Raw genomic sequence first — 23,950 nt, forward strand, 5'->3', positions numbered from 1 at the left:
GGTTTTGGGGGAGAAAATTGGAGAAGCCAAGGGACCAGCTCAGGGTCACAAGGCCAGCCAGTGACAAAAGCTGAGTCTAGAGTCCATTTTTCACTTCTCTCGGGTCTGTAACGGATGCACTTGCCATTATTTTAATTAGGTTGATAAGACTGGTACACAAGAAAAGCAATACTCTAAGGTAGTGCATGATAGGTGCCAGACAAGGGGGTGCTGACGGTACTGGTATAGGGTTTCTGAGAGCGGGAGCAATCATCTCAGCAGGGATAATCTGGGAAATCTTCCTGGAGGAGGGAAGTTTTGAACTTGGCTTGAAGAAGGATAGATAGACTGACTTCAGAGGAGAGGGGAGCACCCAGAACAGAGGCATGGAGATGGGAGAGCCCAAAACAGGGTGCAGTGTGAATCAAGCTTGGCTGGAGCAGAAAGACAAGTAGGAGAAAGGGACGAGGATTGGCATTTATTGAGCATCTGTCTTGTGTGAGGCACAGTGTCTGGTCCTTTACCCGTGTCATCTCAGTGTCCCAAGTGGAGAAATGACACCCTGACCATGCATTTGTTTCAGAGCATCACTGTCTTCCCACCCCCATCTGTCTTCTTTCGAGTAAAAGTTACACTTTTATCTAGTGGGAAAGTGCCTAGTTAAAAATGGGGAGAAGAAAAGTGGGACGAGTTGTTTGCTTCTGTAAAGAGGGTCTCAGAGGTAGTTGATAGGTAATTCTGCAGTAAGCCTGGAGCCTGCCTCCTAGCTAATGGCAGCTGGCGGGCCTTGCACTCCTGAGTGACTGGGCTGACCATGAATTATTTAGGGCCTGTACCTAGCAAAGTTCTGTGGGAAGGAGGCTGTGTTATCTCATTGAGAGATTGGCAGAAGCTCGGGTGCTGAGGAGGAAGAAATGACTGCACCCTTAAAATATTTCACATTTTAACATGCCAGGGCCGCACACAGTGTTCCATAGACCTGCAACGAGGTAATCAGGACCTGTTTTTCAAAGAAGAAGAAATAGTATCTCCGACCCCTAATTAACAAATACAATAACCTACACTCCTGTGTGACTCTGGCACTTGTTGGCAGGGATTTGGCTAGGAGCCACATTAAAATCGCAGATAAGACAGTATAGCCACAGAGAGTGTTCATGTGGGAGAAACCCCACTCTGCTCTGTTTTTATCTCAGCCAAATAGAGAGATGCTATTGTTGATCCATTCAGAATGGTACTTGCAGTAACTATAACTGTTACTGTCACTGACTTCATTTGTTACATGCCCTGTGTGTGTGTGTGTGTCTATGTGTGTCTGTTGCCATCCGTCTGTCCTATTTCCTCAGCTAGGATGAAAGTGTCTGCAGAGGATGAAAGTGTCTGCAGAGAAGAAATCACATCTTAGAACTTTGTGGGTCCCTCCAGTGGCCTGTGTTCCTGGATGGGACTAAACATGTGTTAGATGGGTTGACTTTTACTTTCTGTGGACCAGGAGGTATGGGGCCTCTGCCTTGATGATGAGGTTTGCCTCCCTCCACTCCTTCCTCCTTCCCTCTTTGGGTGCCTGTTCAGCCTGCTCTTTTCACCTTTTCTCATTGCAGCCAGTCTATGGTAAGCTTCTGGAGAATGTAACATGGGTATAAAGATCTGAGGGCAGGGTCCATTGGCCTGTTTTCACAAAGAATAGATTTGTATCTCCTCTCTTCCAATTTTTTCCTTTGAGCTGTGCTACCAGGAAACAGCATTTTCTCACTGTCCCAGCTGCTTCCTTGTAAAACTCTGGCCCAGTGGTTCTGAACACCTGTGTGTGTCAGCCTTTTCCTTCCATGTTGGAAGTGGGAAACAGAACCCAAAATTCTGGGCAAGAGCAGGCCTGGCCCCAGCTGCATTCCTCAGATGTTCTTTCCCTTTGAACCACTCTGCCTGTAGCAGAGGAGCCCAGTCTTGGCTCTGGCTGGTGTTATATTCACAGGCATAGCAACACCTGTTTGCCAAAGGTGGGGCCTCTGGACTGGGGCATTCTTTTGCCCATACAGGGAAGCTTTGCATGTGCAGATAACAGACATGATAAGAATGCAGGGATAAGGTTTGGCCGGGGTAGAAGATTCAATAAACTGCATTCCTTCCCCAGAACCTTGGGTGCTTGTTACTGAGTGTCACTTGCCATTTTTCTCCTTCTCAGCAGAGATGTCGGGTACTTTGTATTCTGCTGTGACCAGCCGAACAAGAAACAGGAAAAGGATATAAATGGGAATTAGATTTGCCCTGGTATTTCAAATGCAGCCGTGTAACTAGTTTTGCAGGAGGTGTGTGTGTGTGTGTGTGTGTGTGTGTGTGTGTGTGTGTGTAGAGAGAGAGAAAAAAAAAACACGCATATCTTCCATGGAACAGAGATAGCACTTGGTGTAGATGAAAAATACCTTTAGCCTTCCCTTTAATTTTTCTTCTAGGTATTCTGAGTCCTGAAGGATCAAATCTGATAGCCCCACCTCAAATAAACATTGGCCTTTCTAAAAACAGAGGCCCTTTGTAACTTGTTTCATAGTGAATATTGTAAAACACATTTGAATATGCCTTTCCCCATGCAAAATGGGGTGAAAGAGAAGGGAATGAGGTTTGTGAGCACCACCCCAGTTGAGGACTAGTCTTACCATCCTGAATTGTCCTTGTCCAGAAATCCAGAGGGGTGCCCACTGTGGTCCCTGGCCTTGAGGTCGGTGACTCCATAGGAAACCTGTAACACCCTCCAGACAACAGCCCCCTTGGCGAACAGGTGGCCAAAGGTGGGGTAGAATTACTTTTTGAAATTTCCTCCACGAAGAATTTAAAGACTAGTGATCATAGCTGCTCAGACAGTGTGGCTGCCTTCCTGGCATTTCTCTTTTGCAGACATTTATCTCAGTTATAGGACAACTCTCTGAAGTTGGCCCCCTTATTGTGCTGACTTTTCAGGCTCAGGGAATCACACGCTTAGAAAGTAGCAGAGCCAGATTCCTAGATTCCAAGTCTCTTTTTAAGTACCTTTCCTCCTCTAAACCCTGACCCAAATGCCCCGTGGGTGGTGCTCTGGGAATAAACTGAGGAGTGGTGTAGGCCCTGATCTTCAGGAGCCATGTGGTCATGAGGAAGTGCTGCTGACTGCTTCCAGCAACCCAGGCTGTGGGCCTGTATGTGAGGTGCCACTGGGGAGAAAGGAGAAGCTTCTGGAAGCATGGCAGGCTGCTTGCTAGCAGTGGCACAGAAATGTTAGAGATATGTGTTGTTATAGTGGGACTTACTGAAAATTGTTCTTTTCGGGAGGGCAGGGGAAGAAGGTCTCAGGTAATTCTGTTTTCTGTTTTTGACTGGATTTCGTGGTGGTATGCTTTTGTTAGTTGATGAGCTTTCTGGTACATGGTGCAGTTCCCTTTGAAAAAGGACTGGGCTTTTGAGAATACACATACTGAGGCAGGCTTTGGGAGAAAGGACAGTGGTAACTCAGTCATTGGGGGGCGGAAGGCTCTCTGGGCATTGTACAGTAGAGAGGAGGCAGAGAAAGAATGCCCACAGTTAAGGATTCAAGATTAGGAGTGGGCAGGAGGCTGGTTGGAGAAGGGGGTGGGTGGGCCAGAGAGGTGAGACAGATCATGTAAGCTTCAGCTCCTGGGAACATAAATGCACTGGCATGATTTGGAGCCTGCTTCTCTATCTGGCCACACCAGTGGAGGAGGATTATTTTAGTAGTAGTATTTTGATTTCCTATAAAGAAACGTTCAGGAGAAATTGTCTGTGGTCGTCCAGCTGTTATCCAGATGAAGGAAAGGCAGATCGGGAAACGGCAGAGAACTTGGCAAAACAGTTTATATGTGAAACCTTCTTGTATTCTGACCTCCCTGTTCCCACCACTTCTTTCCTAGCTCTTGGGTAGGTTTTTCAAGTCCTTGAATGTGTACAAATCCCATCACAGCTTGTTGGCCATCCTCTCCCAGGCACTGCAATCCTGCTAATGTTTAGATGTTCAGGAAATGAACACTCCATAGTTTACCCTTTTGAGATTGTTGTGATGCAGGGAAAGCGGTCATCTTTTTTTCTTTCTTTCTTTTTTAACCTCTCAGACTTCATAACCTCTCAGACCTCTTGCAACAGAGGCTTAATCTCCTCTCTTAGTGTTCCCATTCACATGCTTCATGCTAAGTCATACAGAATCTTAGTGTATAGGTCTACCAAGTATGAGAAAAGAAACAAAACCCATTCACAACAAGAGAACCCTCAAAGTAGCAACTTCCACATGAACTAGCAGGGAATGTGCCTATTCCTGGCCTGGGCAAAGCACAGTGTCTCTGAATCTTAGTTGCCTTGTCTGCAAAGTGGACACAATACCTACTTCATAGGTTTAGTCACTTGAGAAAATGTATGTGAAAGCATTTTGTAAATTACAGAGTGCTGTAGTAATGTGATACTGTTGTTATTATGGCCAATCGTTTATATGGAGATAGATGATAATTACTACTACAACAATAGTCTCTAAGAGAGAGGAGATTATTTATCACCAATAAATGGAGAACTAGAAGGAATTTTTTATGACCATAGACTCCAACCTATTTGATCTCTAGGTGAGGTCCAGGGAAGGTTAGACACACATGCAATTATTTGGCTTTTCCGTGGCACTCAGGAGATGGGGTGAGCCTGAGTACTGTGGACCTGGGTCTTTGAGTACACCACAGCACTTCTAATTTGTGCTGTCCACAGATAACCATAGGGACTTGGTTATACTATTCTGGCACCACAAGGATGGCAGGTACATGTTGCTTAGGTTTCATTTGCTTTGACCCCATAGCTAACTGTGCCTGTCAGTTGTGGCCACCTTTCATTGCGCCCTGGAATCTTGGTGCAACTTGAAGGCAGGTACAGCTCTTATCAGAGTTGGCTGCATGTGTTGATATCCCTGGCCCGGCTGAGGGACACTAGTTTTTTGGATTAGAAAAGATTGAGGGGATAGCCCCAAATCACAGGGTCTGTTTCTGCAGAAAGCTTGGTTGACTGCTGAGCACTCTGAAAACTATCTTGCCTCCCTTCGTGTTCCCTTTCACATGCTGTGTGTTTCTGCGGTAAGTGTCTTCAGGATTCTTCTTAGAGCACCATAAAATGTGGGTAAGACCCCTGGCCTCTTGCTTTATTAAGTTAGAATTGGGTAAACGCCTTTACATTTCTTCTTTTCTTCCTCAGAATGTCCTCATCCTTTCCCTTCTGCCTCAGAAGCTAAGGGTATCTCTCCTCTTGGCTACGGCTGACTGCCCCAGCCATAACTTCAAGCCATTTTCCCACTGGCCTTTTCCTACCTGTGCCAACTCAGGGCTGAAACCTGTGCACAGAGGATGTGTTCAGCTGGACCCTGACCGAGAGCCCCTTCCCCTGGTTCTGTCGCTCCTGTTTACCACCTCTACCTTCTTGTTGTTCTTCCCTTTGCTCCTCATTCTCTAACTCCCTGTAACCTTGCTTCAGCTTTTAATACCCCAGTGACCTCCTCATTCCCATACTGGATTAATCCACATCTCCTCTGACTTCTAGTTCCTTCTGTTTGCAGTGTGATGCCATCCTACCCCCTTTCCTCCTTGAGTATCTCTTTCTTCTCTTGGATTTTCATTCCATAGCTCTTTTGGTATCTCCACTGTTTTTTCTTCTTGCTTACAGCCCCTGGCTTTCCCCAGGGCTCTCTGCCCAGCCACTTTCCTCTTACATTCCTTCCCAGGTGTAAGCCTACTACAGTATCTCTCCCTGTGCCCGGCCTCTTTCCTCAGCCTTGAGCTTTCCCTCGTTCCACATCCTTGACCATTTCCGGACATGTCACCTCTAGGTTTTGCAGGTAACTCAGATTGAGCATAACCAGAAGGAAATGGTCAGCCCTCCCCTACACCTGGCCACCAGCTCTAAAAACCCCGGAGTCTTGTGCAACCCTAGCCTTTGAACCTCCCACGTATGTATAGTTGGTTGCGAGAGTCCTATGGATTAACTCTTGCATCAGTCCATTCCTTTTTGTGTCTGTTGCCTCACACTGACTAGTCCTTTGACTTGGAGAACTCCAGTAACCACCTGAATGACCTTGCTGCTTTTAGTCTCTCTCCTTTCTACCCATTCTAACTGACCACTGCCAGAATAATCTTCCCGAGAGCCCAACCCAGACCCAGTCTTCCTCTGGCTGAAATGTCTCCAACTGTTCCCAGCTCAGGCTTAGTTCCCTCAGGGCTTCCCTCCTGTCTGACAGTCCCTTATGCTCCAGTCAGATGGTAACACTCGCTGGTGCTATTCCTGGAACAGCCCAGTTGGTGTCTTTATGTTGCTTCCCATCCCACCTTCCACACTAGGAGAGGAGGCTCCCCTCATCCCACCCATCGACAGTCTTACCTGTGTTTCAGGTTCTGATCACAATGCCAATCCCTCCTAGAGTTGTTTCTACCTGTCTTCCTAGGCAGTTGTGTCTCCCTTGTCCTCTGAACTCTTGTAGCTCCCCTTCTTTAGCCCCTGTCTGTTCTTCTGCTATCAGACTGTTTGTGTATCTGTCCCATCCTCTTGGCCAGAAACTCTCCCATCTCCCAGTCATCTCTGAAACCTCCACTGGGCATTGTTCCTTGCACAAGGTTGGCAGTCCAGTAAATGCTGAATGGAATAAAGAACGAGTGACTCTGGCCTTCCTTTACCTCCACCCCACTGCTGAGTTGGAGGTGGCCAGATGAATCATCAGGGTTGTGTCCTCTTCTTCTCCTGCCCCATCATACCAGATAGATTCCCACTTCTCACCTCTTGCCCCTGCAGGGCTATTAAACCCTTCACCAGCCTCAAAACCTTCCTTACTTGGCATGTATTCACTCTGCCTGGCTTGTTTGGAGTCTGCTCTTTACTACTGAGTGTGGCTACATTAGTCCCAGCCTCTACCCCCATCACCTAGTATGTAACCTGGCTGATTAGAAAGCTCATTTCACCTACTTCCCCATACCAGAGGGAGCTGAAAGGGAGTCTCGAAGAGTGGTGACTCATACTCTATTCACTAAGTGGCTTAAAGATTAAAAATAAAGCATTGTTAATTGGCAAGCACTTTGCAGTCTCCTTGTCTCTGCCCACAGCTGGACACTTAAGAGACTTAAAATTTCATATTTAATAGTGAAGTATATTTAATGTTAATATATAATGTATGAAATAGTGAAGAAGGACCTGTTAAAATTGTAATTGAGAAAATTCTCCATTCAACTTTCTGTAGCTTTGATGTGATACGTGGGCAAAATATGCAAAAGGTGTATTTTGAAAAATACACTTCTATTTGAATGGTATCATCATTGTCAGGGTATTTTTACATCATTCCCTCATTGACCTTGTAAAGGTAGGCATTAATTATCTCTGTCTGACAGGGGAGGTTTAGAAAGAATCCAGGTTTCTTCTAAGGTCATAGGCGATTAAGAGGCTTGGCCAGGACTAGAAGCTCAGGTCTTGGAATCCTAGTCCAGTGCTTCTTCCAGTAACCCCACATTCCTGTCAGCATCCTGCATGATGAGAAATGCTTTCAAATCCTGGACCTGGCTTTAGAAAGCTAAAGGTTGACACTGGATGTATTAAAAACCTTGTGCTGTAGATACCAGCAATGGGGGTTGCTCATTTGAGCACTTAGCTGAACTTTAGGTTTGTTTTAACTCTAGCCCTGGACAGGATGCAGTTGCTTGAATTACCAGTGCCCTGGGGACTGTAAACCTGGGGACAGTAAACCTGGAGTGGAGGCCCACCTCTTTAGTGCAGATTGGAATCCCTTAGGAAGAAATTACCTTCTTCAGTGAGTATTGCTGCAGCATTCCATGTGGAAAAGCCAAATTTGTGATTTGTTTTCTGTCTGTAGTTAGGGGAGAGGGGGTTGGGGTGGGGGGAAGAAAAAACTAGGGTCAGTTATTTACCCAAAATATATTTTGACCACTGTTACTGTCTCTGTATGAGATTTTTTTTTTTTTTTTTTTGGTTGAGATCGGTGGGAGAAGTTAAGGAGGCGAGTTTTAGTATCTTGAAGAACCCAAAAGTTCAGGAGTCTCATTTTACAAATCAAAGTAGGATTTGAAGATAATTTCTGGTCTCTTAATCTCCCCATCGGTTGGTAAACTCCTCAGGTCAGGGATCCTTGAGGTATATACCTGTGTACCTTTCTCCCACAATGCTTTGCAAATCAGTGCTCCCGTAAATCCTGCATCGACTTAGTATTACGGAGCCAGTGTTATACCAGAAAACCTCCCGCTAAACATCTTGTGATGGCCGCAGAAGTCTATTGAGGAGATTCTTCGGTGCGATGAACTCACACTTCCCCTCGCTGTGGCCCTGACCTTGTCTCACTTGTACGCAGTGGCCGGCCGGGCCGCCCCCGAGTGGTTGGCGCCCGCGCAGTAGGGACGCTGCGCGCACCTAGGTGCGCGGCCCTGGTGGCCGCGTTATCTCCACTGACGCTGAGGAGTGGATGAACCGCCCCGGCCAGCGACCTGCGGGGCTCCTCACCCTCCCGGGCTGCCTCCTTTTCATGTGATAGTAATCGGAGACTTTTCCGTTACACGAGGCTCTCAACAAAAGATTGTAATTCCAGCAGCTTTGTTTGGGAAGGTACCACTGCGACGGGCGCGTCCTGGGCCCGGCCCGAGGGTCCGCGGCTCCGGGGCTTTAGAGGCGGCGTGGGCCGTCCCGGGCCGCCTGTAGGTGGGGGGACGCCGGCCGGCCGGCGTCCCCCGCGCCCCTCCTCGTGGTACAGCCTGCGTTTCCTCTACAATGCTGTTATGCTAATCAGGTGACATCACCGCCCAGCGCACGGAGAGTGGCTCATGATTAAATTACAAACCGGCGGCCGCCGCGGGCAGCCAGGAGGAGGTGTGTGTACTGCTCCCGCGAGCTCCTGGGCTCAGCGATCGGGGCATGCTTAGGATTGGCCATATTTAAACAAATTTTTAAAGTAGGACTTGCACCTTCCTTCTCTTCCTCCCTCCGTCTTCCCGCCCCTCCTCGGTAATTTATTTCAAGCTTCTAGTCGAGAACCACAAAAGAAAGGAAAACAACAAGGAATTAGATGCGTGAGTGGTAACTCCTGGCCGGGCTAAGGTGGACTCTGCTGCAGCCAACTTCCTATCAGATCAGCCTGCTGGACTTTCAGACCGGAATGGGGCTTGCCTGAGGTCCAGCCCTTTTCACAGGGGCCGGGAGCCAAGCCGTGCGGAAGCTGCTGTGTGTTGGATGGGGGTAGGCGGGGGCCGGAGTGGGATTTCCACCGTGCAGCCCGCCGGGGCGTTACGCCGGGCATAATGGAATTGCAGAGGACGTCTAGCATCTCTGGGCCGCTGTCCCCAGCTTACACGGGGCAGGTGCCTTACAACTACAACCAGCTGGAAGGCAGATTCAAGCAGCTACAAGGTAAGCCCCCGTCCCAAAGGCCGGACCTGCCCTGGGGCTGTGCCTACAGGGGTTCCGAGGTTTTATTTGTGCCATATGGTATGTAACCCTAAAGAAGACGGGCCGCCGTTTGGCCCAGCCCCGAAGCCTCTGGTTGGCTGTGAGCACCCCATTCACTCCTTAAAGGAGACACTTTCTCACTCTCTAGAAACGCCTCCATTTGGAGTCCCATTCTCTCTCCCCCTCTCTCCCTTTCCCCCCCACCCTCTCTCTCCCCCTCCTCCCCTCTGCCCTCAACCCACTATCCTTTTGGCTTTCTAGGTTGTCAGTATCTGCTGCTCACTGCACACACCTTTTCGGTCCTTTTAGCTATCTTTGCAGCTCAGTAGATCAATGCTAATAGACCTATTAGTATGCAAGCATTAGATTCTGGGTCGCCTCTGTCTCCCAGCGCCCCCAGCCTCTTACCTCTGGGAATCCTAAAGGTGTAAAGTGCACTGCTCGACACCCAGTCCCGTAGAACAATAGCAAAAGGGAGGAGGGAGTGGTCTTTTTGTTCTTAAGCCTTGGGTAAATTACAGTTTTGATTCCGAAGCTTAATTTTAACTCTTTTGATGTATTGTGTTGGGGAGAACCTTCCCATCAATTTAGTAGGCTATGTAATTTATAATGAAAGCCAGTTATTGTCATTCCAGTGCTATGGGTTGGATTAGTTGGATCAATTATAGGTTTCTTGGCGTCTATATTAGTCTGAAATAATTGAATGAATCCAGTATTTTACCGCACATATTTTTATGGAGAGCAGGGACCTGTGTGCAGCAGTGTGTGGGATGATGGGCCTGCAGCCCGCTGCTGGGGTGGCCCCTCCAGCCCTTGGCTGTCCCTGCCCAACCAGCAGGCCTGGCTGGTGGTTTCTCAGAGCTTGTACATGAAAAAGGACTCATAACTGAAAACAGAACTCTTTCCGTTTGGGAGCCCCTGGAATCAGTAGTAGGCCAGGAATGGTTCTAATGCTGTGAAAAAAGTGGCCTTTACACACTGTGTGTTTCTTATTTTAACTCTTCTTAGTGCCACAAATGTGGTTCCTGTGAGGAGGAGGAAGGAAGGAAGCAGCTCAATCCTAAAATGTTTTCATTGGGAAGGGGAGGGAGGATATATTTCATTCAAAGGTTTATTTGTCTTGTGAAATAGTTGACAGTAATGACACTTTTCTGGAAAACAAGAGGCAGAACGGGACGTGATTTTAAACATTTGCTAGTCTGTGCTGCATTCCTGGGGCAGTTAGCTAAGAGGAAGCTCCATTCCCCCCAGGGAGTGGTTATGTGTCTTCGCTTCATTCCCCTTGAGCTCTTCGAAGGTAGAATTTGCTTTTGGGGAAAATTTGGGTTGGGGAAACAGGGCGGTAGGGGACATTTGCAAATGTTAAAGAGAGGAATGGTGGTGTGTCTGTTATCTTCTGGGTCTGTGCTGGAAGCCCCATGGTTTTAGGTTTTAAGAATTCAGAATGCACCTCCTGTAAGCATGACTAAGTCTCCCTGCTTCATTGTGTCACACCGCTAAGGAGAAAGCACCCAACGGGCAGATCCTTGATCAGAAAACCTATTACCAACATCCAATCAGCCCACTCCTGTAGTCTCAGGGAAAAAAAATGCAAAACCAAGGAGAAAATGTAAGAAGGTGTGGGGAGCAGTGTCCTCAAAGGCCCACCCATAACAAAAGGCCGTTATCTGAAAGGTTTGAGGATGGTTGTAAAACTGCTCACTGAGAAGGGTGGAGCTTACACACAGGAAATGTCTTAAACTGTCCTCCCAGGATACAGTAAAATTTAAATTTAAAAAAAAAAAAAAAAAAACAAAATCACCAGGTGCTCATTACTGTTTCTCAAGGAAATCTCTTCAAAAGGTGTAGGCTTCACATTTTGTTTGCTGGCTTTTTTTTTTTTTTAATGACTTTTGCTCCCTAATGTAGTACCAGATAACTTTCTTATTTCTGAATATTGTGGTTTAGGAGTTACACAAGTTGAGTGTTGGTATTTCTATAACAGAAAACTACCCATGTTGAGGAACTGAGAAAGGGTGAATTAACTTCCAAGTATGGTGGATCCCAGGAGAATTATAAACATCGCATCCTCCTTAGTAGGGGTGTGTGGAACTGATTGCATTGTGAGCAACTTTAGGAAAATTTTTGCTAAAACTTTTTCCCTTTCCTACCCCCAGTTTGTATTTGTAGTTCTTACAATCATCACATCTTTTATAGTATATAGATTATATCATCTGATTTAATTTTATGCATGCCTCCAAAGCTGCTCCTTGCCCCACAACCCCGTTTTTTATTCTTCTGAATATCATCCTTCCTAGCAGTTATAACCCAGTATTGGTAAACTGGTCTTTTGAATTGATTTTTTAAAATGCTTCTTACATGAATTTATTCATTTAGCATTTATGCCTGAGATGTTTATTTCTGAGGGTACTGTGATTTCGTAGGAGATATTTTTGCTGGCTTCGCATATTTTCAGTTGATCCTAAAAATTTCAGGAGGGACCAGGGGATGAGATTTGATGTTGTAGCTAAAGGAATATATTAAAATGTGTTTAGTCTACTTAGATAGTAAGCAAATAAGTGTGACTTATTTACACTCTGATTTAAGGGTCTGAGATGTAGAGTGATATCTGTCACACTGGTGTTCCTGGTATAAGTAAAACAAGAAACAGACTTTCAGCCTCTGATGGCTTCAGACGTTAACCACCAACACCCAGCACACCTAACAGACACACCCAAAGTGCATTCTCTCTCTTTTTGAAATTGTTCATCTGCAAAATTAAGTTACCACCTTCCTCAGAGCCTGATCATGTGTCTTTAAAGGTGGGTTAGTTTTTTTTCAAATAAGAAAGAAATGCTAAAACAAAAAACTCAACCTGACATGTTTAAAAAAATGTGTTTGTAGTAACAGATTCATAATACCTTTCCTTCAGTTTCAAATCAGCCAGCTGAATTCCCTATAGGAATTGCTACTCTTCTACTCAGGAACTGTTGCTTGTGCCTAGAAAGTAAATTAAATGCCAGGCTCTTTAACTTGGCATTGGACCCTCCCCAAATGGCCCAAACCCCAAATACTTCATATTCTGCCTCTTACATTCCAGTCAAATCTTCCAGGTAGGCAGGCTTGCAGCTCTTAATAAAACCAAGCCCCAGGTTTTGCCTTCATTGTCTGCCTTTTGCCTTAAATGCCCCACTCTTCATTTTACGTGCACAAATCATTCCTATAATTTTTTAAGACTCTGCTCACATTCCAGTTATTCCATAAAGCTTCTTGTCTCCTCTCTTGTGGTTGGTGGGAAAAAGATTTCATTGAGTGCTTACTGTGTCCCAGACATGTTAGTAGGAGCTTTATATATGGTATCTTGTCTTCGTAACACACCTAGGAGATTTTAAAGATGAGAAGACAATCAAATAGCTTGACGAGGGTTCCAGGCATTACTGAGCTCAGGCTGCATATTGTTGTTCTCTAGGTTTCTTTTCCTAGACTTTTAGATACTGATTTTATTTCTGCAACAATAATAATAATAGTAATGAGGTTACATTGTGAAATGGGGACCCTAACCAGATTGCTCTCTCCTGCCTACCTGCCTCCCAGAACACTGATTCTCTTGGCCCCGGCGGTGGGGTTGTAATGAAGACAGGATCTAGTTGAAAAGCATCAACATGAATTTCTTCTGCCTTCTTTGCAGCCTAACCCTGACATCTAGCACTTGGTATTTCTGGAAAAGGTGCTTTTTCTTAGCTGTTCTGGCTCAATGAACGTGTCCCAGTGTCCAGAAGGAGTTATGGAGTCATTTGTCTTCAGTGCGACACAGAGAAAACTACAGAGCAGTTTATTACTTGCTATCTCAGAGTTGTCTTATTGCATTTCTTCATATTTTTTTGTGGTCCTGGTTTCTTCTCTTAGTGAAAGAGCATTGCTAGTCTTAAGTTTTTAAGAACTTGCCAGTTTGTTAGGGTACCTAGATATTTGTCTTGCATAATACCTTAAACCTTAGAGAAAGAAGATTGCTGGGCTTCTACCTCCTCATCATGAAGAAAATTTAAAGTTCTTAGATACAGTGTTAGCCTTCATATATTTCCCATTGTGACAGTGAAAAGAGTTGGCGACGAATGAGAACTCTTTTTTGGGGGTGGGGGCCAGGATTTATAAGAGCATTTTTGGGTTTAATGAAAGCATGTCAAGATTGGCGTTTTGGTCTGGATACCTGCCAATACGATACGATAGCTTTTCTAAGCCCAGATAACTTTGTGGGACAAGTAACCAATTAAAAAAAAATCTTTTTAACAGTTTACCAGACTTTCAGCCTAAAATTTGGAAGTTCTTTTAAAAAAAAAATTTTTTTTTAATGTTTATTTATTTTTAAGAGAGAGAGACACAGCACAAACAGGAGAGGGACAGAGAGAGAGGGAGACACAGAATCCAAAGCAGGCTCCAGGCTCTGAGCTGTCAGCACAGAGCCTGACATGAAGCTCGAACTCTTGATGTGTGAGATCATGATCTGAGCCAAAGTTGGACACTTAACCGACTGAACCACCCAGGAGCACCTTAAAATTTGGAAGTTCTTAACAGATTTGTGAATTAGAATCCTTTTTGAATGGTGTAGTAATAATAACTACTAATGTGTACAGGACTTAACTTAATCATCTTGCATAATTAACTAAATGAGACTATTCAAAGTACCCAGCATGGGATGTAGTACTTAGTAAGTTCTAAGTAAGTGTGCATGTATTTAATAATAATATTTCTCTGGGCTAGATATTATTTTTTATAGGTAAATAAGCAGATCATTTGGTATGAGGCTACCGCTCCAGAATCCAGGTTTTTGGATTCCAAATTTGATCTCTTCTAGGACAACAAAGTGGGTTAGGTATGAGCAATAGCACCCGTTCCCCAGATATCATGAATCGCATTGTGGTGGCATGGAAAATTAATGGACTGGTCAGATTACTGGACATGTGGTGCTCTCTGGTTTTGGTGGGCTAGGAACTCTGATGGTCAAGGGAATGCCAATTCCTTTAGCTTAAATCTGGTGTTTGACTGGGATGTCCATTAAAAGGACTATGGGAGGCCAGCTAGCAAGAAGGAGGAGGTGACTGATAACTCCCTTTGAGGGAGAGAGACCACTTTTTTTAGGGTAGTGAAATAGGAGTAAATGACCTGACTGCTGAGGAAGCTTTCTGATGACTCTGTTCCTGTCACCTCTTCACATGCCTAGGGCCCAGAAAGGAATCTCTTCACCGCGCCCCACTGCCTCTACCTGTGTTTTAGTCTCTTTGGTCTCCTAAAGCCTCCTAAAACTGGGCCCTGATTAGAGCTCTGTGCAAAAAGTTTTGGGGTTTGACTCCATTGTGACTTGGCTCCAGCTGACCTTCCCATTTCCAGCTCCTGCTACTCCTTCCTCAACAGTACTCAGTATTCCCTAAACCTACCCTGCATTTTCCCTGCCCTTGAGACCCTGCTCTCCAGCTTTCTTGCACCGGGAATTCTTTCTTGAGTCAGGATTATTACTTTCGAGTTCCAGTTCAGATGGCACTTAATTCTAAGTATTCCCAGAGGGAGAGGAGGTCAGAATCTCTGCTTGGATTCCCTTCCTATAAGATTTAAAGTTTAAGCACTTGCTCATTTTGTGATTTTTACATACTGCTTTTGGTTACTATAGGGGCATAAAGACAAAAGTCTGGCATAACCTGTCTTACATGTAATAGTTACCAAGTCTGTTAAAGAGTAAATAAATGCAATTATTATTATGGGCTGCTTTATTGCAGTGGTTCTCAATAGGAGGCCCCCCAGCCCAGCAGCATCAGCATGATCTGGGAACTTGCTAGAAATATAAATTCTCAGGCCCTACTTCTGAAACTCTGGGGTGGGGCCCAGCAGTAGGTGTTTTTTATAGCCTGCCAGGTGGCTCTAACGCACACTCAACTTTGAGAATACTCCCTTGTTGGATCATTCATAGAATCTTTGTAATTTGGTGATGGGGAGGAACTGACTGCATGAATTGCTCCTAAATAGGAGCAGATAATATATGTGATTTATTGAAGAATGAAGAGTTGTGAAAAAGTATGTTCAGAACAAAATTGTTTAATAGTGGAAAAGGCATTTAGTCAGGAATGGCCTCTGTCCCACTAAATTAGAAAAGCCATTTAACATCTGCAGGCTTCAGCTACCTCATCTGCCAGATGGGTCAATTACCTGTCCTAGTTGCCCACCAAGTTGCTGTGAAGATCAATCCAGAAAGATCTAAGTTTAGAAAAAATAGAGGGAAAGACACTAGTATCTGCAGGTTGTGAGTACAGTTCTGTAAGGTATCTCGCTTAGTTCCATTTAGGTTCTTAAGAATCTACTGCATTTAACTGTAAAAACAGAAATCCCAACGACCTGGTGACTGGAAGGCAGGCATGCAGTACCTCGCCACAGCCCTGTCCTGGATCTCTGAAGATCTGGGCTGCTTTCCTTATACGAATACCTGTCAGGTTTACCTTCCAGGGTTGTGTTGAACAGTAGCTGCCATAATCTATATGAAGCTTCCTTGAAAACATCCATGTACTATTAAAAATGTAAAGTGTGGTTATTGTTTCCATCGTCATCTTTTCTTTTAAAGAAAAGTTCTACATGTGGATGAACTCTTAAGAAGTCTGGTATTGCACAGCAATTTAAATATGGATTTCAGGGTTTGTTTTCCTGTCTTCTGGAAAATGACGTGACTAGTGACAGAGCTTCAAGTTTTCAGTTAATGATAGCTTCATAGGCATACATCCATCAAAGTGGAATTACACCTGTGCACATTATCAAAGTAAGCCAGGTAGATCTCAGCCATTTTTAGATCTTGGTATCTTTTCTCCCCCTTGTCTGACAAGTTTCTATCAATTCTTAGGCCCCCAGCTATGAAAAACTAATGACAGGTGAAATAAACAATAAAGGTATTGTAAGCATTTTTCTAACTTCTGTGTTCTTAGCTGGCTAAGATTGCTGGCTATGTTCTTAGATTGGCTTAATTAAGACTTTGGCAGTTGTTAAACCAGTTCATGGGTGCGAAGGACTTGGCATTTAAAAGCTCAGTAGTCTGTCACTAATCTAGGCAACTTTATAGCAAGAAGAATCCCAAGAAATAATAAAACTGATTTTTAAAATAGAGGGTTTGCTTTCTTGCTTATCCTATCAGCTTATTAATAAAAATGTGTTGAGACCTGTCCCCTGATTAGGAAGTGTGTGAGGAAGTATATTTCAGCAATGCTGGAAATGCTGGTTGAGCTTATGGAGTAGAGACACAGGTGGAGAATAAACTTGTTCCAGGTTAGAGACCCAGGCTAGGGATGCAAGACCAGGGTAGCGGAAGTGGAGCAGGTTCAGGGTGGCCAGAGTTTGTAGAGTGCAGAATGAGGAAGGGTGGATAGGAGGGGTTCTAGAAGGATAATTGAAAAGTCAGAGGATGTGTGGTTCTGTGTATCAGGTTAAGGAGTTCGGAGGTAAGTTGAGCAGTGGAAAGCCACTGAAGGATTTTAGATAGGATAGTGACTTGTTCTGACTTTTTTTTCCTCCCAAGAAAGGTGTGTTTGACTGCTTAGTGTGTTGATTTCTTTAGAGGGTAGTGGTCAGGAAAAGAGGCTGGAAACCAGTTGGGAGACTGTTGTATTTGTGGGGTGAGAAACAGCATAGCCTCCTCGAATTTTAAATTGCAAGGTACTTAGAACCTGGTTACTTAGTGTGGTCTGCAGATGACCTGGGGGTTTGTTAGAAATGCAGAATCTCTGGGGCGCCTGGATGGCGCAGTCGGTTAAGCGTCCGACTTCAGCCAGGTCACGATCTCGCGGTCCGTGAGTTCGAGCCCCGCGTCAGGCTCTGGGCTGATGGCTCGGAGCCTGGAGCCTGTTTCCGATTCTGTGTCTCCCTCTCTCTCTGCCCCTCCCCCGTTCATGCTCTGTCTCTCTCTGTCCCCCCCAAAAAAAATAAATAAACGTTGAAAAAAAAATTAAAAAAAAAAAAAAAAAAAAAGAAATGCAGAATCTCAAGCCCACCCCAGATCAACTAAGTCAGAACTTCATTGTAACAAGATCCCCAGGTGGTTTGTAGGCATCTTCAAGTTTAAGAAGTGCCGCCTTGGGAGGCACTGGGTGGCTCAGGTCTTGATGTCACAGCTCAGATCGTGGGTTCGAGCCTCTAGTTAGTCTCTGTACTGAGTTCAGAGCCTGGAGCCTACTTAGGATTCTGTGTCTCTCTCTCTGCCCCTCCCCTGCTCATGCTCTGTCTCTCTCTCAAAAATAAATGAACATTTAAAAAAAAAAAAAAAGTGCTACCTTGAAAATAATCTCTACTTGCCTCTTTACCCCTGTGAGCAGACAGCAAAAAAGTTCCAGAAAGCTTATGACCTTCCTGAGGTTTAAAGTTTATGTGTTTTATGTGAGTCTACATTAAAGGTTTGCTGGTCTTTTTCTCTTTCAGGTAATCTAGAGCATTTTAAAGTAACTATAAAAGTAATCTTATATCCAAATGTATAATAGTTAATTAAAGAAAGTTTAGTATTACCTTAGGAGATTACAGGGCTTTAAAAGCATGGTTGGTTAATTCCTAGCTTTGTAAATCTTTGTAGAATTTGGCTGGGATTTTTGTATTTGCTAATCCTGCATTTCTCAAAATTGGTGAGGTTAAAAAAGCACAGTTTCTTTTCATTTACCCATTTGGTATATGTATTTTTTAAGTTTGTTTTTTTAATTTGAGAGAGAGAGTGTGAGTGGGGGTGGGGGGAGGGGAGAGAGAGAATTCCAAGCAGGATCCCTGCTGCTAGCACAGAGCCTGACACAGGGCTTGAACTCAGGAACCTGTGAGATCGTGACCAAGGCCAAAACCAAGAGAACACTTTCAACTGAGCCACCCAACCATCCCTACCCATTTGGTATTAATGGAGCATTAAAACAATTCTCTCGGCCAGTTTCTTTAAGTTCTTTTAGAATTTTAGCGTGTTATCCTGGGAAGTAGAGGCTTGGTAAATTCATACCTGCTTTATGACTTCAACCTTTTACATACTTTTAAACTTTTTTTTAAAGCAAAAAAATTCCTTTCCCCATGCTCCGTTTTAGTAAAAGCATCCTATATGAAATCAATGATGCCCTTGTTGCACTTGCACTTAGACTTTAGTCCACTTTCATGTATATCAGACTTCCCTAGCAGTGCCTTCAGGTGTGGCTGTTAAAAGTGGATTTAACATACATTAAATATCTGTTACTTGATAAGTGATCATTTCCTGTGAGTCTGCAGGTGAAGCTTTAAAATTAGTGGGTATTGATTAGGTGGAGGAGAAAAAACATCTGCTGAAACTTGATGGCTGGAAGTTTTTGCCCCTTAAAGAAGAAAGAAAAGGGATGGGGGAGAGAAGTTATTTCTGTTCTCAACTAGCACCAGTCCAAAGCCTTCCTGATGAAAAGGGCACAGGTAATGAAAGCAGTATGAGTCAAGAGGCCACTCAGGTGATATTCTTACCACAGTAGGATTGAAGGTCACTTATGGGCAAAAAAAGTTTAATTTCTAACTGTTCTTTATATTACTCCAAAATTCACTTATACAGTAATTATTTCATAGCCAAATTATGACATGTTCAAAAAGAAAGAATAGTTTAAGATCCAGCAATCCCAGCAGATTTTAACTTTTCGATAGTTCTTATCTATATGCATGTACAGTTTAACGTTATTATAATCATTATATAGATTCAGTTTTTTGGTGTCTTGTTTCTGTTTTTCATTTAACATTTTATCATAAACTTTCATATGTGAGTATTTCTGTGCCTATTGCCAAATTGCTTTGTAGATCAGGGCAGTCTTTTTACTAATCTGAGCCTGTTCACTCATCTCTGGGATGAAGGTAAATACAGATTTTATGAAATAAAATTATTGTAAGAAAAAGTCAGATTCTCCATGGAAATGGTCACAGTACCTGGTACATAGTAGACCCTCAGTAATCAATGACAGCCATTATTATTACACGTTCTGGTTAAATGGTAAAGTGGGGCCCAACAGTGGCTGGTCTCTTAAGTTGGGTATCTTACCCCACCTCCACCCCTGAAACCTGTTCTGGGTGTGGTTTCCTTCAGCATGTCAGAAGAGTGTTTGGTTTGCTTGAAAATGCACCCAACTGAAACACCCCTTTTATGTTCCCCTTTAGAACATATTACAAGGTTGACTGCAGTCACTTGAGTCTGAGTCTGATGACTTTTGATGTAGGTTGAAGGTCACAATGGTGCTGGCTTTCCCAAGTTCATAAAAAGCATCTAGAGCAGTTATTGCTGGAGCCAGAGCTTCCAGCACTTTGTCAGAGAGAACTACTATAGCCAAACTAATATTACCCGCCCTGTGCAGATTGGTGAATGCCTCTACTGTGTGTGCTTTTGAAAGGCCTTTCTTAGCTTTTCTCTCTCTGCCCCAACCTTGTTTTCAAGAGGCATAGGGTCTTTAAGTGGCAAATCCAGTAATCACAGTAGCATGGAGACACAGGCCAGCCTATATTTGGTTTTCACAAAGGCCTTGTGAAAGATCCGGCCTTAAAGTCTCTTTTAATACTGAAATGATGCAAGTGGAAAGTTAATTTGAGGATCACTGAGGCACGCTTTATTCATGAAGAATGTGAGCAAAACATAAAAAGTCTGCAGGCTCTGTTCTTCTTTGGTGGCAAGGAAATTACATAGGCTGTGTCATTATTTGGGTGAATTTTACCCCCTACGGAGTGTAATTGTGCTGGAATTTTGGAGTGAGAGCTGCCGTTTAAGTACAGACTAGTTGGAGTGTGTGTGTGTTTTGCCTGAAATACTTATACAAACCATAGACCTTATTTTGGTGACACTGAAGATGTGAAATGGTGGTTATCTCTTGGAATGTGGCCTTGGCATTTTGAATTAGGTTTTTTTTCTTTTTTTAAGAGAAACTTTGAAGGTCTGTTTTAATACATTTTTTAATGTATATGAAATCTTTGAAAGTCCGTGTATTCTGTTTGAACTATTAAATGCCAATGAGTTTCTGTTTATCACTAGTTTGAGTGTGTAGTAGTTGAGAGGTGAGTACAAGTCTAGTGCAAAGTGTGTTTCTGATGCTTGAAAATGGTGCCCTGATTTCTATTGAAGGAGACGTTTACCTGCAGAGGTTTAAACAACTTGCTATAAAAAGTTGACTCTTGTAGTGGTAGAGGGAGATTATGCATTATCTGTGAACAACTGCCAAGCAGATGAAATCACAGCTGCACAGTCTGTGGTGGAGACTGGGTGGGAGTGGCTGGGGGAGCAGAGGAGGAGAATGATCAGAACCTAGCTGTGGTGGTGTGGTGCAGAAGACTCAAGGGCTGTGGTCGGCAGTGTTCAGCGTTCGGACATTTCATCTCTCAGAAACACAGCATCGCGTAAAGCACATGGGCCGTGGAGTCACGTAAACCAGTATCAAATCCTGGCTTCACCAGTGACCTCCCTGGACCCCGTTTTCTTGATCTGTTAAAAACTGGGAAAAATAAATAGCCCTTGGGGTGGCTGTAAAACTTAAATTAGTACATCGTATTGATTGGGTGACAAACTCATCCTAGTATGTCAGAGACTTTCCCAGTGTCAGCCGTGGCTATTCCTTCTGGGCAATCTCCCCAAGTCCCAGGCAAGCTGGGCAGTGGGTCACTATAGTTACATATGAAAATACTTACCATGTACAGAAGACAAGGTCTGTGTGTGTTTGCTCATCCCTATATGCCTTCCTACTGTTTGACACATAAATGAGTAAAGTAAGGAAGACAGTAATGCATACAAAGTTCTTTAAAGTGAGTTAGCTGATCTTCCTCCCTGTGGCCTCTCCTCTCCTGAGAAAAGAGGTGGCCTTACCAGCCACATAATAAATAATGTGTTGAAAGAGTGAATCATATAATAATGGTTTTGGCTCTATGATGTAGCTAAGCTATAACTTCAGGAAGGGCTCATCTGGATCTATTTACTTTTTTGATAAAATGAAATTTCGATAGGACCCTAGGGACCTCTCTCATAACAGTCCCTGTAGTCTGCAGGGTGCTGGGGGATTTAACTTTGGCGAGGAGAGAAGGAAGCCCATGGTAATGAAGTACTTAGAGAGGTAGTAACAGTTCCCCAGAAGTTAATTAGACTTATTGTTGTGGTTGTTTTTCCTTTTTTCCCTTTGAGTAAGATGGGGCAAGAGTAGTTGGACCAGAGAAGGTTAGGATCACCCTAATGTAATCTAGTTTCATAGCCAGAGAGGTGAAAAGTACCCTGTGAAATTGAAATCCATTGTTCTAGGTGTGGTAGCCATTCGTTCAGATTTTTATACTGTGTGACTGTGAAATGAAGGCAGTTTTTCTAACTGCAAATATGTCTTTGCTCACAGTGATACAGCATGAGTAATGTTTTTCTGGAAGCCAAGCAGTTAATGATACTCTGAGCAAATAGAGGCAGGGCCTCAGAAATGTAGATATCAGATTATGATGCAAGCTTGGCTTTTTAAACTGAAGAGATAGCCACGAGAAAACTAGCTGTGGCCAAAAACTGTTTCTCAGCTCACAGTGATTTCCAGTCCCCTGCCCCCTCCTTAAAAAAAAAAAAAAAAAAAAAAAAAAAATGTTGGTTTTCCTCTGCAAATATATATGATTTCTATTTTGAGACAGGAGGTTATTTTTTCATTTGAAACACAAGGAAGCAATTTTTAAAAGTCCTAGTCATTCAGCAGTGGGCCTGACTATAGCCAAGCTTGACTAGGAGTTCTTGGCCACAGAACCACATACTGCAGCCTTTATTAGGGTAGTAAATTCAGTTGGCTTTTTGGGAAAGGAGGGGCCTGGAATTGAGGGAGAGGCACTAGGGCACTGGCCTGCTGGTCTAGGGCTCTGCATCTGGCCGGCTTTGGGACTGTTTGCCTACCTGTGTGCTGAGTCAGATGGGAGGGTGAGTCCAGATATCATCTCAGCCAGTGTTGTCATCCAGTGATTCTGTAGTGACCTTTCTTACCTCATTTTACTTGAGCTCATAGTTGTCTGCAAAGGTAAGTTATGCTGTGGATCACTTTTTCTGTGATAAGGAGCAGCTCTTTTGCTCATCAGTGTTTTTTGGAAGAGGAAACTGAGGCACAGGGCACTCAGTGATTTAGCAGTTGGCTTTGGGATCTCCTCTATTTCCCCTTCCCTAGTGGGAATTTACAATGTAAGTCCTTTGCTAAGGTCCCCTGCATTAAAAACCGACAAATAAAACTACTGCAGTGGGAGACGTGATTGTTAGAATAATAGTTGGTGTTACTCAATTCCTGTTTAATATTCTGCCTTATGGAGGGCATCTCTGTAGCTCGTTGCTAGGCACCTAGGGTACAACTTCCCTCTAGAGGCTCACAAACAAGTCAAGAGACAGCAAAACAGATATGCTTTTCGTAATAGGATTTAAATGGGTGAATATAAAGATGGGGTGGGTGCTTCATATACCTGCAAAATGGAGAACACCTGCCCTCCTTGCTCATCCAGGAGTTGCTTTGAGAATCAGTTACAATAATGTGTGTGAGCACCCTATGAAAAATACAAATCCGTAATCAAATCCAAGAAATTTTTGTGTGGGGAAACGAATGGCAAGACTCTGTTCTCAGTTTCACTCAACTGGTCTGAAGAAGGAAACAGACCTTTTCAATAACAATTGCCTGTATTTACTGAATACTTAAATACCTGACTCTGTGCCATTTATTATATGCATTACCTCATTGCAGGCTCAGAGGAATGCTAGAGATAGGCATAGATGTTATCTCTGTTTACAGATGAGGAAACCAAGGCTTGGAGAGATGAAGACACTTGCTCAGTGTCACAGGGCCAGTAAACGGCGGGGCCATGATCACACCCAGCTGTGTGTTCACAGACCCCACTCCATGCTGCCTCTCTGGAGATAGTTATCTTCCTGGGAAGATCTAGGCGTGCCGAGGTGTGGAGAGAGCGGTTGGACCTCGTCTAGCAGCAGCCTACACAGTTTCTTGAGTGTGCTTTGAAGCAGCTTCCTCAGCGCTTGCTCCTCAGAAAGCGTCCTCCCCTGTGGGTGTGGGATTTATGATGTGGTTTCCTTCCTCCTGCCTCTGGCCCTTCTCCCCCAGGGTCAGAAAGCCCACGGGTGGCTGATAATGTGCTGTGCTGAAGTCACTGGTCCCCGCCCTGTGTTCAGGATGGGTCATGTTTGTGTCACCGTGTGGTGGTGCTGTGGGGCCTGGCCAGTGCAGGCTGGCTTAGAATCAGAGGTCACAGCCTTGGCCACCACATTGCTCATGAGTCCCCTGATGCCTGTGATGTAAGAGTTCAACCACAAGCTTCTTTCTCCTGCACTGAATGTAACCTTAAAAAAAAAATGCTTTTGTGGGTGAAATTTCCAGCACGAACCAGGTATGAACCAGGTGCTTTGATGTCTACTGTATATTATTCTTTCAGTAGCCTTGTGAGGTAGGTGGCGTCCTATCTGCCCTGAGAATTGAGGAACCTGAAGATCACAAAGGTGAAATAAGGTGGCATGATCACTTAGCCAGCAAGTGACAAATGGGTGATTTTGCAAAATTTTGCAGCAAGAGGGGGC

At 44.1% G+C, this 23,950-nt stretch overlaps 1 protein-coding gene across 4 annotated transcripts in view; it reads left to right on the plus strand.

Moving 5' to 3' along the window:
• SPTBN1 (spectrin beta, non-erythrocytic 1) overlaps positions 1–23,950 on the plus strand; it is a 199,962-nt gene that overhangs the window by 77,718 nt on the left and 98,294 nt on the right. For 2 of the 4 annotated variants that reach the window (XM_043603389.1, XM_043603390.1), the window contains exon 1: positions 8,809–9,375. The exons of the other annotated variants lie outside the window; for them this stretch is intronic. In XM_043603389.1, the coding sequence (XP_043459324.1) occupies positions 9,267–9,375 (109 nt within the window). In that variant the 5' untranslated portion in view covers positions 8,809–9,266. Of the gene's footprint in view, positions 1–8,808; positions 9,376–23,950 lie in introns of those variants that run through there. 4 annotated transcript variants of the gene reach the window in all.

Source organism: Prionailurus bengalensis, chromosome A3 (assembly GCF_016509475.1).
Source record: "Prionailurus bengalensis isolate Pbe53 chromosome A3, Fcat_Pben_1.1_paternal_pri, whole genome shotgun sequence".
NCBI classification, from domain to species: domain Eukaryota; kingdom Metazoa; phylum Chordata; class Mammalia; order Carnivora; family Felidae; genus Prionailurus; species Prionailurus bengalensis.